The following is a 14,896-nucleotide window of genomic DNA, read 5'->3' on the forward strand; positions in this document are numbered from 1 at the left end:
CAACCAGCTATCACTAATTCATGCATATACTTGACTCAATACATTTCTTTCTCCACACTAAGTTGAACACCACGTGCTGTCCTCAAATATCTGCTAACTGAAGATAACACCTCACAGCCACCCATGATTGTGGCCAAAATGTGGGAGCAGCCTACTTTTACTTGCACAAATATATGATGCTAACCCATTCAAAAAGCCTAGATTTTCTTAGTGTTGTTTTGGTTTTCTTCTTTTATTTGTTTGCATTTTTTGTTTCCCCCCTTGCTATTAGCTGATTGAGAAAACTCATGAGGTCACTGGAGTGAGCTGATGCAAAGGTGTTAGAGTAAGAGAGAAAAATGGTAGGAGGAACTGGAACACCTGTTCATGTAAATGAAGCATGGCCTCTGAATCTGCTTGAACCAAACCCCAAAAGTACCTAATATTCATCCTAATATTGAATGGTGCTGAGCCTCACCTAACCCTAAAAATTGGTGAGACTGGCCTCCTCCACTTATGAGGGGCAGTTCAGTCACATACTTTTTAAATGCCTCATGGGACTACCTACCATTATGTAGTGATATTCTGCATTTTGAACAAGAAATTTTTTATTTGTTATCTGGTCATTGCTTGGTCCTCTCTAAAATCCCAGGGATTTATGCCGTGAGTTTTATTGGAGTTTGCAAGAGAGTTCATGAAGTATTCCCATCTAATGCAGATGCATCTAGCACCGAACAATGTTCTGGATCACATGGCTCAAGTGACAGAGCTACTTGTATCAAAGCCCAAAACCTTCCTCAAAACCTTCTCTTTTTCTGAGCCCACTCCAAAAAGCAGCCTTCCAAGTTAGCTTATAAGTGCGGTGGTGGAGTAGACCCAAGTGTGGGATTTGTTATGTCAATACTCTAAGCAGGCCTTGCCAACACTGTGCTGCATTCTCAGTGAGTGGAGCTGCAAAGTACAATTATTTGTCCTTACCTTGAAGGGGATGAGCCAACGCTACTCACGTTCCTTCACTAAATCCCTGATACCTTCTCCAGTGTGACAGGTCCTTAACTTTTGTAGGGTTGAATCCCACACTCTGGTCTTCATGTGCTTTCACTGAAAATCCAGAGTCCTTATTATTTTCTGCTTATCCTATCTAGTTACCACGATGACATCAATACTGTGTTATATGGAGTGATGCTTTGTGAAGCGTCCACAGGATCAAAGTTGCTTCAGCCTCATTGTGAATGTGTTGTCAGGAAAGTTAAGATAGCCCTGGGCCGAGACTGAGGACGTGAGCTGCTGTTCACCCCAGATGACTGCAGAGCCTCCCAGAGACTGCGATGGACTCTGCCTTCACTCTGAGGCTGGGCCCTGGGTCTGGTCAAGCCCTGCCGGGGCCTCAGCTGCGCTCATCTGCAGGTGCCAGCAGAGGGCGCCTCTCACATTCCCCGAAGGGGCGGGGAGGGCGCTCTCCTGACAACAGTGATGTCTGTGTATTTAAAGCAACAGGACATTCCCATAATTTGCATGTAACCTTCCTCCCACATCTGAAGTGGTCCTGCCTCTCAGTATCTTATAAGAGGCTTTTTCTCCTAGATGTGTCTTCAGCAAAACTGAAGTCAAAACACTAAGATGGTGTCCCCGTTGCAATTCCTGGGGCTTCTGCTCCTCTGGGTTCCAGGTGAGAATATTTAGAAAAAGCTAAAACTAATTCTTTGAATCATTAATTTTCTTAATTAGGAACCTAGCACCATATGGAACTTGGCTTGTTTTTAAATGTGATTTTTTTTTTAAGTAATGCGTATTCTTTCATCTTGTGCTACTAGATTAGTGGTGATTTCATTAAGCAGATGCTTATATTGTGCTAATGTTTGCTGTATGGTTTCAGTCTCCAGGGGTGATGTTGTGATGACACAGTCTCCAGCTTTCCTCTCTGTGACTCCAGGGGAGAAAGTCACCATCACCTGCCAGGCCAGTGAAGGCATTGGCAACTACTTATACTGGTACCAGCAGAAACCAGATCAAGCCCCAAAGCTCCTCATCAAGTATGCTTCCCAGTCCATCTCAGGGGTCCCCTCGAGGTTCAGTGGCAGTGGGTCTGGGACAGATTTCACCTTTGCCATCAGTAGCCTGGAAGCTGAAGATGCTGCAACATATTACTGTCAGCAGGGCAATAAGCACCCTCACACTGTGCTACAAACCAAAACAAAAATTAGCTCAGCCTGGCGGAACAGAGAAACTGAACAATACCCCGTTTTTATGATCCTTGCAGGTGCAGTTGGGGAAATAATTTACCAAATACCATCACGTATGGCCCATTCAGCAGAGCTGACACCCAAGAGTCAGTGCCTCATACTTTCATCTTTACCCACAGTAACTTTCAAGCTAGGAGAAGAGTTGTTGAAGATTACTTCTCCTGTTTTTTTCCGTAGGTGTACAGAAACTGTCCTTTACAAGTTGGTAAAAACTGTGGATTATTCTTCAGGGCTACAGTAATTCATTTATGACAAAATCACTTTAAAGGGTAAAGATTAGGAAACAATCAGGTGATGGCCTGGAGCTCTTTTGACAGAAGAGCCATGGACTCAGGTTTCAGTCATTGTGGGTTCAAAGGAATGAGACATTGTTCCTATTTCCAAAGCGGCTCTGTGAAGTCTGACATTTGTTAAATCAGATTAACATTTAAGGTTCACTTTCACTGAATATTTGGGTTTTGAAACATGAAACTGGTCCATTGGGAACAGGGTTATAAATATCTAGCTATGGCTTTGGAAATGGGGACTATCCCAGAAACAATATTTACCTGGAATAAAAAAGGAATCAGCGTCTTTTGTTGCCAGTCTTAGAAGCGGGACAGGGCTACAAGCCAAAGAAGGTTGAAATTAGCAACTCTTAATTCCTCCGTAAGAACTGCTTCACCAAAATCTGAGTGTACCAAAGCAAAAACTACAAAGAGAAAGTAGCTTCAGGAACTCAAGTAAGATGTAAAAACAAAATGGACACTTGATTTTATATCTTGTTTGACATATGAAACACAGGGAGATCACCCATGATCCTTGGAATTTTCTTTTCTGTACATCAAAAGCATTGTCTGTCTCCTGTTTTTCCACCTCTATTATCCAAATTGCGTTTGAAAAAATGTATTTTTTAAATTTTCATTATTCTTGATTGAAAGACCAGTATCTTGTTGCTAACATCTTTTAATGCCAAGAGAAACTAAATTCATTTTTTTGACTTTGTTTCCTGTGTATTTATTCATTTATTTAAAAATAACTTTGGAATACAATGCAGTCATTGAGAATTCAGACTTAGTGACATTTTTGTTAAAGATTTTCATCGTATTTGGTCACATAAAGTTACATCAATTTTCTGTCAAACTTTTTTAATAACACAGATATTTTATTCCAAAGAAGTGAAAAAATGCGTTGTAAGAAATGATGTGTTTCAGACACTGCCACCAACTTTCTCCACAAGATGTTCCAAGTTGGAGAATATCCTCTGGAAAAAAACTTAAATTTTGTGCCGTGGTTGGTTAAACCCAATGTCAAGAAAGGCTGAGGAAGAGACAACATTCTGTAAGATTCTTTAGTTTTTACGTGTGTGGGCTGTTTGTACGTGTTCTGAAGCATGTTGCTTTCAACCTGTATTCCACTTATTCTATGGATATGCAGAAACCTTAAGGAAAATAAAGTTGTAATTAGAAATATCTGGTCCTGGTATTGGACACCTGCCTGAGGTCACTTATTAGACCCTCCCCATGCTTCAAAGAACTGACTCCCCCACCCTCTCTATCAGGCCCCATCCTCCGTGAGGACCTTTCTTCCTTCTGTGTTGTGTACAGTTCATCATATTGGACATTTTACATGCAAAGCAAAATTTCAAAATGATGCTTGTTGCTCCTATAAATGTGTTTTTATAGATTCATGTCCAATTAATTTTTTTCAACTGTGAAAGTAGTTAAGTGTCTCTAGTTGAGGGGAATGTACCATCATTTTTCCAATAAGAAAGACAGACATATTTTTGAATTTAATGAATTTTCACTTAATATCAGATTTTTCAGGAACAAGTAAATGCCATCATTTGAGGGTTAGGTGCATGTGAATAATTAAGACAAATTTTGATCCCAAGTACTGATATTCAGTAGGGGAATGAGAGCCATGCAGAGAACAATAACCACATAATGAAACTGAATAGAATACTTTCAGTAGTTGACAAACTGCATAAAAATCAGGCAATGATATGTGGTATCTGGAGGCTGAGGCCATTTATTTGTGCTGATCGGGGAAGGTCTCGGGGTCATACTGAAGATGTATCTGAGTGATGAGAAAACAATGAAGTGACCGTGGTCAAGTGATCACCATGAGGAGGGCAGGCCCTGTGCTTCTCAACCCCACCCCTGCCATTATGTCCTGCAGGATTCCTCCTGGCCCATCATCTCTTTTCCAAAACCTTTGGCATCTCACATGGGTCACAGAATCTAGCCCATAATATTTTTTTGACAAATAACTTTTCTGAATATCTTTTGTCCTCAACTATGCAGCTAGTTTATTGAGAAGAGAAATTATTTTGTGAATCTGACCTAGTGATGGATGAATCTGGCCTAAGATCCCCTTCATTAATACCCGTGAAAAGACTCACAGTCAAGACTCACTGGGACTCAGCATCTATAATCCTATATAAGAGGTTAAGCTACAATCCTAACACTAGATGGTAGACAAACCCCATAATAACCCTAAGATATAAGCCTGATCATAGAAATACTGGGAGAGGTTAAGAGTGATAGTGTCCTATTATCAACAGGTAGCCCCTAGGGCTGGAATGTGGTCTCTGTGTTACCTAGAGTACCTGGGAGGAGCTGCCAGCATCCTGAGTTGTGGGAACCACCTCTGTGCTCTGTGCGCTGAGACTAGAAGCCCAGCCTTGCCTTCACTGCTGCATTGTCTGTGTCCCCAAAGCCCATTTGCTATGGACCGAATTGTGCTTCAGAAATTCTTATCATGAATCTCTAACCTCCAATATAGCTGCATTTGAAGATGAAGCATATAAGGTGGTAATTAGGGTTAAAGGAGATAATAAAGGTGGGGCCCTGATTCAGTAAGACTAGTGTCTTTATAAAAGGAGACCCCATTGAGCTCTCCTCCACCCCCACCCTCCATGCATGTAGTGAGGAAAGGCCATGTGAGGACATGGACAGAAGATGCCATCTGAAAATCAGAAGGAGGGTCCTCAGCAGAAAGCAGACCTTTCTGGACCTTGATCTTGGACTTTCACAGCCTTCCAAACTGTTAGAAGTAAATTTCTTTCCTTTAAGTCATCCAGCCCAGAGAATTTCGGTGTGGCAGTCCCAGCAGACAATCTACCGTCCCCACCTTCTCTGAGCAGGATCAGCCTCAGGAGGCACCTTGTGGACTTTGGGACCCAGCTTTTCTTCTCTTCCTCCTTCTGTTCTGACTGCCTGGTGAGGAAGGGGAACTGAGGCTTCATCCTCAGATAGTTTTTATCAAACATGAACATTTCTTTGATGATGAAGTTGTTAGCCCACTTTTTTTCTGATCAGAATTGCATCAAATTGAATGAACTACTTGCTTCGTATTAATATTGGGAGATTTGCATGTTTGTTCCGCACTTGGATAATAGTCAGCATGTTGTGTGGATGCCATCTCCAGCCCCCTCCCTGTGTCCCAAGTGAGAGGGTCACTGTCAACTGCAGGGCCTGCTGGAGTATGAAAAACATCCTAGTCTGGCACCAGCGGAAACCAGATCTGGCTCTGAGCTCCTGCTCCTGCTTGATCCTGCTGCCCCACTGGACATGATCCCTGCCTGGGTCAGGGGCAGTGGGCCTGAACATATTTCACTCTGGCCATCACCAGCCAAGATGCCTTCAGAGGTAGTTGCTCCCTCCTCCTGTTCCCTATCATGCACAAATCTTCCCTAGCAACAGCTCTGCCCAGGGGCTGCTAAGGGTCTGAAGTCTTCTCAGGGGAACAGGCTGGGGGACACCTCTGAATTCACTTTGTCTCGAACTCCCTTCCCACCTCCTCTATGGTCACCTCCAGTGTATCTTGTGGGCATCACTGCACGGAGCATGTCAGGATGTTTTCTCCCACCTCCTTCTCTGAATTCATGATGCAAATTCATCCTCACTTCAGACATGGGCTGGCCACGCCTTGTTTCTCTTATATACATGGCCCAGCACATTGCTGAACCCGTAGTTCTGACCCCACTCCATGAATCTTTGTGGAAGGGTCATGGTTGGCAAGTCGTGGTTACTGGAGACCAGAAAGTAAAATGTCAAATAGTGAGAAGCTTGTGCTTGGAGCAGACATAGGCCATTGTCAACAGAGTCCCAGCAGCTGGTGAGTCATGAAACCTGGGCAGTGAGATCCCACATCACCCCAGTCAGAGGGGAAGTTGGGAATGAGCCATGGAGGGGCTTCATCCTGTGACTCTGCAGCCTCTGAGCCACATGTGCTGCTTTGTTTGATGGAAATGACCAGAAGAGGACTTGTCTATGCTGAGCTCTGGTGACAAAACTCCCTCCATTCAGGGCCCAGACCCACTACCCATCTCCTGGGCATCTGCTGCTCTGTGATTCTGCACACCCACCTCAGGTCACTTATCCTCAGCAATGGGCAGCTCTCTGCTCTCAGCCCAGGGGAACATGGAAGAGGGTCCTGAGCTTTATGACCCTCAGGCCCTGTAGTGAGAAAGGGGCCATGTGGTGGTGCACCCAGTGCTCATTTTCAATGTTCACGTTCAACTTATTAAAGTTTAAAACTATACCTTATACTAGCAATCAAAGTTCTCTTTATATATAAATGTGCATCGCATATTTTTTCATAAACAGATACATAGTATATACAAATATATAAATACAACTTACTTCTAAAGTATTATATGTATTCAATATGTAAAGTTTATATTAGAAATTCATATTACATATACACATAATTTTACATTTATTTTTGTAGCGTGTGTTCCTTTTCTTTCCAAGCAGAACAGAGTCTGGCTGAGTAAAGACTTTGAGTACATTTGCAGACTCTCCCTCTTTGGCTCCAACAAGGTCCCAGTCATTCAGTACCAGGGAGGGCACAGCTGACAGCACCCATCCCAGGAACCCAGAGCTAGTCCCGAGGCCTGGGTCTTGAGACTTTTACTCTTGCCAGGCTGCAGGATATATGCTTAATGCAGCTCCCGTGAATTTGTGAGCAGTTTCCTTCCCTTAAGCCCCTGCCAGGCAGCCCTGTGGCCAGGGCCTGTGGTTCCTCCCAGGTCCTCAGCTCTGTGGCTCAGGAGAGCAGCTGCTTCCTCCACAGCCTAGGGTCAGCATCGGGCAGCTCTCAGGCACTGCCAGCCTGACTGTAGCCCTGGGTTAAGGACCCTATTCCAAATGTCTCCTCATTTATTGTAGTACTGGAAAGTCTGTCTTGTTCTTAAACTCAAAGTCCACATTTCCATAATTGCTAAAGCTGGCATTTGCCATCTGGAAAAGTAGAAATGTGAATTCATTGTCATTCTCAGAGCCTGGCCTCTTCCAAGCCCACCAGGTAAAGTTGCCCATATGTTCTCTTCTCTCCACACAACTTTACTTAGAGTTATAGTGAAATGTAACATGTGGCAAAGCTCTTATTGCCTGCACAGAAACCATCCTCTTCTCCTTTGGTGCCTAGGGCACCAGCTCTATCCTGCTGGACATGGTGAGGACAGTGAGCCTCTCCCAGCCCGGGACAGGAGCAGGGATTAAGGATACATGTGATTAGCTCCATAATGCAATGTCAGGGGAGTGAAGGAGGGGCAGGGACTCTAGGAAGAATTTGATCCTTCATAAGAAGATGGAAGGTGAAGAGCTTTGCTTCACCTTCGAAAATCAATGACTTTATTTTAGATTTGGGAGCCGGGACACATGTTTCATTGCCCTGACTCCTTCCACATCTCCTCTTTCTCTTACAATATCTCTGACTCAGTTTGTCTTTCTCAGATTGTGTGCTGAAAATCAATTTTCCCTCCTAATATGAAAACAAACTAACAGAAGTCTCTTCCTCCTATCATGTGCTGTGAGATCTGACCGCTAAACTCTGTGATACCCAGATCGTATAAGAGATAATCATGGGATTTTACCCAAGAGACTTTCTAGCTAAAAAGAATTCTTGTGCTAGCTCTTCTCTCAGAAAAATTTTCTCTGTCTCTTGTCAAAACTGACACCAGAAAACAAGGTGGAAATATTTCCAAGAACAGAGGACAGCTATGCACTCAGTGAGCTGAAAGACATCTCTTCCCCTTGCATTACTTTCCAACGCTGCTGTTTAAATCACCACAGTCTTATTGGCTTCACACAACATAAATGTATTACCCTGTAGTTCTGGAGGTCAGAAGTCTCACTGAGCTAATGCTGAGGTGTCAGTAGGGCTGCATTCCTTCTGGAGGCTCCAGAGGAGAGAACTGGATCCTCTGCTTTTTGCGTTCCAGGTGCTCCCATAGTTCTGGTTCCATGGCCCCTTCCTTCCTCAAACCACATCCCTCCCTATTGTCTCAGCTCCTCTGACTGTGAGCCTCCTCCTCTATTTTAAGGACTTTTGTGATTACATTGGTTTCATCTCGATAACCAGGTTTCTTATTCTCAAAGTCCTTAACTTACATCTGTCAAGTTCTCTTTTTGCTATGTAAGGTAGAATTTTTATGATATGGCTCCAGTGACTGGAGGAACACCAGAGTTCTTGATCTCACGCCAGTTTGGATAAAACGACGCAGACACATGTGGAGTGTTTTAAGGAGAGAAAGGTTTAATATGCAAGAAGGAAGGAAGAAGAAAACAGCTCCCCCATACAGAGACAGGGGAAGGCGTGATTCAAAGAGAAAACTCTCTGTGCAGCAGAAAAGAGACTCCTATATGAGGAGGCTGGAGGAAGTGGTGTCTGATTTGCATAGGGCTCTCAGGATTGGTTTGACCAGGCATGTCATTCATGTAGCCTGCAATATAACTGGCCTTCCCACCATAGCCTTTTAATATACAAATGCAGGGTGCCAAAATATTCTATACACATGGGGATATGTGGGGGCAGCCATGTGGCCAGGCATATGTGGGAGCCAGGAAGAAGATGGTGGGAGTCGCCATGTTTGGCTGGACTCAGTTTCTAATGGCCGGAATTTGCATATCAAAGCTTGCCAGCCTGGCTCTAAGAACCAGGGCTTTCCTGCTAGGCAAGAAACTTTTCTGGAGCTACTTTAAAAGAAACAAAACCTTCCCAAGGACCCCTTTTCCTCTCTATCTGACTAAAATAATTTCTTAAAAACTCTTATATCACTTGGGTTCCAGAGACAAGGACATGGGCATCTTTTAGGGTGGGGACATTATTCATTCCACCAACAATAAACATATTCCCCAAAATTGTCCTTCTCTAAAGTAAAATTTTAAAAATTGCAAAGTATTTTTATGAAACAGAGCTGGACAAAATCTTAGACTCAGGTTCCTTTAAATTAGCTTTAACTGTTAAGGTATGATCACTCCACTGACTCTAATGTAGATTTATTGCTGTGTAGATTGTTTTAGAGGATTTTTAAGTTAGTGATCCAGTGTAAACAAAACAGTATCTGAGACAGGTCTCAATCAAGTTATAGGTTTATTTTGCCAAAGATAAGGCTTATGGCCTGTGACACAGCCTTAGGATGTCCTGCAAATATGTGCCCAAGGTGGTTGGATTACACATTGGTTTTAAACACTTTGGAGACAGACAGAAATTATGAGGAAAGACATAAATCAATACATATAAGATATACATTAGTTTGTCCTGGAAAGGTGGGATATTTGAAGCAGAGGTTTCCAGGTCATACATGGATTCAAAGGTTTCCTGACTGGCCGCTGGTTGAAAGAGTTAAGCTCTGCCTAAAGAGTTGAATTCATCATAAAGAAATACTTGAGTTTAGATAAGGGGGTGTGGAAGCCAAGGTTCTTGTCATGTAGAAGAATCCTATGGGTAGCAGATAAAGTAGATGGTGAATGTTGCCTATCAGACCTTAAAAAAAAATGTCAGACTCTTTGGAAAAGACTTAGTAAGGGGAGGAGATTCCCTGCAGAATGCAAATTTCCCCCACTACAGGCAGCTTTGCAGGGCCACTTCAGAATACGATGAAGAAATATTTTTAAGGTAAAATATTTAGATTTTCTTCAGGGCCTATTATCTCTCATGTTGGAGTATGGTATCCTATTGCTACAAAGCATCTGTTTTGTCAATCCAAAGGTGTCTCTCGTAATGATAATGTTGGTCAGTTTTGTCTGAACTCAAAAGTGAGGAGAGTATAATGAGGCACATCGAAACCCACCTGCCAGTCATGGCCTAACCTAGTTTTTCTGTTTTCTTTGAAGTTCTCTCTGCCACAACAAGAGACCGTTCAGCTGATTGGTGGCTTACAACTTATTTTTTTGTTTTAACAAACAGAACAAAAAAAATCACCGCCTAAATTCAATCTAAAATAGATTGGTTAAAAAAAATTAAGTGCTTCCTGAATATTCCTACATGTCAAAGAAAGAGAAGTGACAAGAATAAACATGGGAAATACCCCTCATACAAAAGATAAACAATTTTTTTTACTATCTTAGTTTGGGTCCACCAGCAATGAGGATTCCTGTTTAGGCAGCAAATTTACTGTGGGAGGAAAGGAAGAAAGTGAGGCAGGAGCAGAAGATGAATGGTAAAAGACACATCAACAGCCCACCTGACTCAGGATAACTGAAGATCAACCACATGTGGAAACACGGACTAAATTCCTCTGGGCTGTTCCACCTGAGAGACGAGGAAGCTGGGGTATGTATACACCTCATCCTGTCCTCACTGATTGTGAGCTGTCTCTCTTGTTCCATTTCAAACTGTTATAACAGGTTGCTTGTCACTGTGTAATTCATAAAGAACAGAAATTTATTTTCTCACGCTTCTGGGGAATGGGAAATTTAAGATCAAGACATGGGCAGGTTAAGGTCTGCTTTCTCTGCTTTCAAGATGATGCCTGGAGCATTGACTAGTTCAAAGGAAGAAAGGCCTTGTCTTAACATGACAGACGGACAGAAGAGAGAAAAGGGTTCCAGCCCTGTAATTCCTCTTTATAGTGGCATTAATGTATTCCACTAGAGGGCTTCACCTCATGACCTAAACACATCCCAATAGGCCCCACCTGGCAATACCATTACACTGAGATTTAACTTTACAACAGATGGATTCTGGAGGACACAGTCAAACCATAAAACTTTCCTAAGAGATACACATTGCAGGCCATCTGGCCAGCAAGGCATACAGACAGATCTCTCTGCCCAAGATCATAAAGAACATAAGACAATATATGGCCATTGGAAGTGAGCAGAGGTACAGCAAAGGGGAAAGCCCCAGATTACAGATGGGGACTGCTACATTCATCATGGTACAGTTAATCCTTGAATAACTTGGGTTTGAAATTTGCAGATCCACTTATATTTTCTTCTGTGTGTGTCACCTGTGAGCAAGCACTTTGTAAGTAGTAAATATATTTTCTCATTTTTATGGTTTTCTTAAAAACATTTTTTTCTTTAGCATACTTTATTGGAAGAATAGAGTATATAATATGTATAATATAAAAAAGGGTTAATCAACTATTTATGTGATCACTAAGGCTTCTAGTCAAAAGCAATCTATTAGTACTTAAGTTAGGGATGCCAAAGTTCCACACAGGTTTTCAACTGCACTAGTGGTCAGTGCCCCAACCTCCACATTGTTCAGGGGTCAACTGCTCTTTCAGTCTGTAGCTGCATCTCTCTGGAACAGGATCTTGGCAGGTGGGTTCCAAGTAAAGGAATCCAGAAAATAACATCTCAGACTGTGCTGCATTTGTATGATGATTATGTAAAACTAAAGGCATTTAGAAAGCGGCAAATGCACAAAAAGGCTTTTCCTAAATATCCCTTATCTTCCTAAAAGCAAATTCTTCAGAAGGAAACCAATTTTCAAGAAAATTCTTCCTGAGAATTTTTGTATCAGGGAAGATTAACACAAAACAGGAGTCAAAAATAGAAAAGACTGGAAGTTCATACTTCATCCAGGCAGGTGATTACCTATTCTTTTGAGGATGCACTTCTATTCTCATCTATTCTCTCCAGGTTGCCTACACTTCCCAATTCCCTCTTCCCTAAACAAGAAATATAAACACCTGGATTTCACTGACTTATCTGGGTAATCACCCTGCTATGATATCCTGCTGCACTTTAAGTGAATTGAGTTTGCCTTTTCTCTTATTAATCTTCCTTTTGTCAGTTTATTTTTAGCAAACATTTAGAGGACAAATGGAACATTCTTCCTTTCTCCCAATATAACCAAGTTCCCTTAAAATTCAGGCAGCCTATAAAGCAGCAGGAAGATTTGTGCACAAGCTACAGCACTGTGATTTGGCTCCCCTAGTCAGGCATCAGTAAAATTTTGTGGAGCCCTAGGCTGCAGCCCACTGATGCTGATATAGTTGTATCCACTTTCCCTGCTACTGAACCAGGCTGGGACATTTTTGGGCACATTAGAGATGTGAGATATAACGAGTGCAAATCCATGTCCAATTTCACCTGGATCCAACTGATTTATCCACGAACATGGGCAGTTGCTTGATAAAAGATTGAGTGTCTCTTTCCTAAAGATGTTAACAGGGAGGCTGGTGTCTGGGTCAGGATGATGTCCCCACTCACTGATAAAATGTAAAAGCGGACAGTGGCATTGATGGTGCATGGCAGAGACATGCTCCGTGCAGTGGCCATGCTCACTAAGAGAGATAAACTTTGGAAAATAGTACTCAATGGCAGAAAAGAAGGTAGACTATAAGGTGCCCAAAACAAGAATAAGGTACAGCCCATTTAGTCTCTGGGTATTGAAGAGACCTAGAGCTCTTGATAATGGTGGATCTGTAATTGCTGCATGCATTGAGGAAACATGGTATCATCTTTGTGTATTTGTAGTAAATTGCTTGAACTTATACTGGTAAGAACAATAGCATAACACCATTACCTCATACTTACAAATATAGGTATCATCATGTCAATATATTTTATTTTTAATTTTTTTTAGAAAGGAACAATGATAAACTTACAGAAAAGTTGCAAGTATACAACAAATACCCCCTTCCCTAACCGGAATTATACAATAGTCTTTTAAAGACCTTAGAACTCTATCGTCTAAAACTTTACTATGTGTTTCCTACAAAAAAGAATATCCTCCTATATACTCCCCATACACCAATGAAATATGATATTCCACCGACTCCTGAGGAATGTCTCAAATTGTCAAAAAAAATCTAAAAAATGTGTCTCGTAACAATATAGTCTCCAGTAGAAACCCATTCTCTGCAGACAAATCTGTGCTACCCTGATCTTACCTGGGACACGTGGGGACACTGAGCTGGTGCTGAGTTACTGAGATGAGCCAGCCCTGCAGCTGTGCCCAGCCTGCCCCATCCCCTGCTCATTTGCATGTTCCCAGAGCACAGCCTCCTGCCCTGAAGCCTTATTAATAGGCTGGACACACTTCATGCAGGAATCAGTTCCAGTCAGGACACAGCATGGACGTGAGGGTCCCCGCTCAGCTCCTGGGGCTCCTGCTGCTCTGTTTCCCAGGTAAGGATGGAGAACACTGGCAGTTTACTCAGCCCAGTGTGCTCAGTACTGCTTTACTGTTCAGGGAAATTCTCTTACAACATGATTAATTGTGTGGACATTTGTTTTTATATTTCCAATCTCAGGTGCCAGATGTGACATCCAGATGACCCAGTCTCCATCTTCCCTGTCTGCATCTGTAGGAGACAGAGTCACCATCACTTGCCGGGCAAGTCAGGGTATTAGTAAATGGTTAGCCTGGTATCAGCAGAAACCAGGGAAAGCCCCTAAGCGCCTGATCTATGCTGCATCCAGTTTGGAAAGTGGGGTCCCATCAAGGTTCAGCGGCAGTGGATCTGGGACAGAATTCACTCTCACCATCAGCAGCCTGCAGCCTGAAGATTTTGCAACTTATTACTGTCTACAGTATAATAGTTACCCTCCCACAGTGTTACACGCCCGAACATAAACCCCCAGGGAAGCAGATGTGTGAGGCTGGGCTGCCCCAGCTGCTCCTCCTGATGCCTCCATCGGCTGAGAGTGTTCCCCAGATGCAGCCACACTCTGATGGTGTTGGTAGACGGGGACATGAAGTCACCTCTGCACCCTAATTCTTTTCTCTTTCTCAGCCCCAACTACACAGACATAGCAATGCCTCTCCTAATTTAATACAGACAGAGATCATGACACCTGAGGAGTCTAGTTTATGGCTTCAGTTGGACTTTATATAACAGAGAAGAAGCCACTATAGATATTCTAAGCAGGAATTGTCTTAATACAGAGAATTAAAGTAAACTACTGACGTCTAAATAAAATGTAGAGATGAATCTCTAAATTTAATGTTTTATTTACACAGAAATATTTCCCAAATGGGGCGTACAGGAAAACTCAGTGGTCTTCAGTATGTTGGAAGAACAAAGAAAAAGTCAGCGTTCCATGAAAAAGGGAAATATTACCTATTGCACTTTGAGAAAGTTCATTGGCACTAGGAAGGGTTGGGAGCTGGCAAGCTCAGACTGGTAAACAGTGGTGGACAAAGTGAATCCTAGAGTTATATCAAGTTATCTCAGAAATTGTGGATAAATTTGATTTCAGGTTACAATAAGCCAAAGCACTGAAGGTTGCAGAGAATTTTCTTACTGAAATACCAGGGACTTGGTGTAGATCCTGAAGCTCACCACACAGAAAGCCAATCTCGAAGACAACAAGTATTGCCAAGGAACAGGCTTTAATCAGGTGCTGCAGCTGAGGAGATGGGACGCCATTCTCAAATGTATCTCTCTGACAAAATAAATTAGGGGTTTATATAGGAGGGAAGAAGTGTTGAAAACAGGAATT

General features: G+C 42.5%; 2 gene segments (V, D, J or C); both read left to right on the plus strand.

Moving 5' to 3' along the window:
- The first annotated feature begins 1,586 nt into the window (after positions 1–1,586).
- LOC101126004 (probable non-functional immunoglobulin kappa variable 6D-41) lies at positions 1,587–2,719 on the plus strand. The segment is given in 2 exon segments: positions 1,587–1,648; positions 1,856–2,719. Coding segments are annotated over 2 exon segments (657 nt in total).
- Positions 2,720–13,511: 10,792 nt separating this feature from the next.
- On the plus strand, positions 13,512–14,027 carry LOC129531671 (immunoglobulin kappa variable 1D-16-like). The segment is given in 2 exon segments: positions 13,512–13,579; positions 13,705–14,027. Coding segments are annotated over 2 exon segments (378 nt in total).
- The last annotated feature ends 869 nt before the right edge of the window (positions 14,028–14,896 follow it).

Source organism: Gorilla gorilla, chromosome 12 (assembly GCF_029281585.2).
Source record: "Gorilla gorilla gorilla isolate KB3781 chromosome 12, NHGRI_mGorGor1-v2.1_pri, whole genome shotgun sequence".
NCBI classification, from domain to species: domain Eukaryota; kingdom Metazoa; phylum Chordata; class Mammalia; order Primates; family Hominidae; genus Gorilla; species Gorilla gorilla.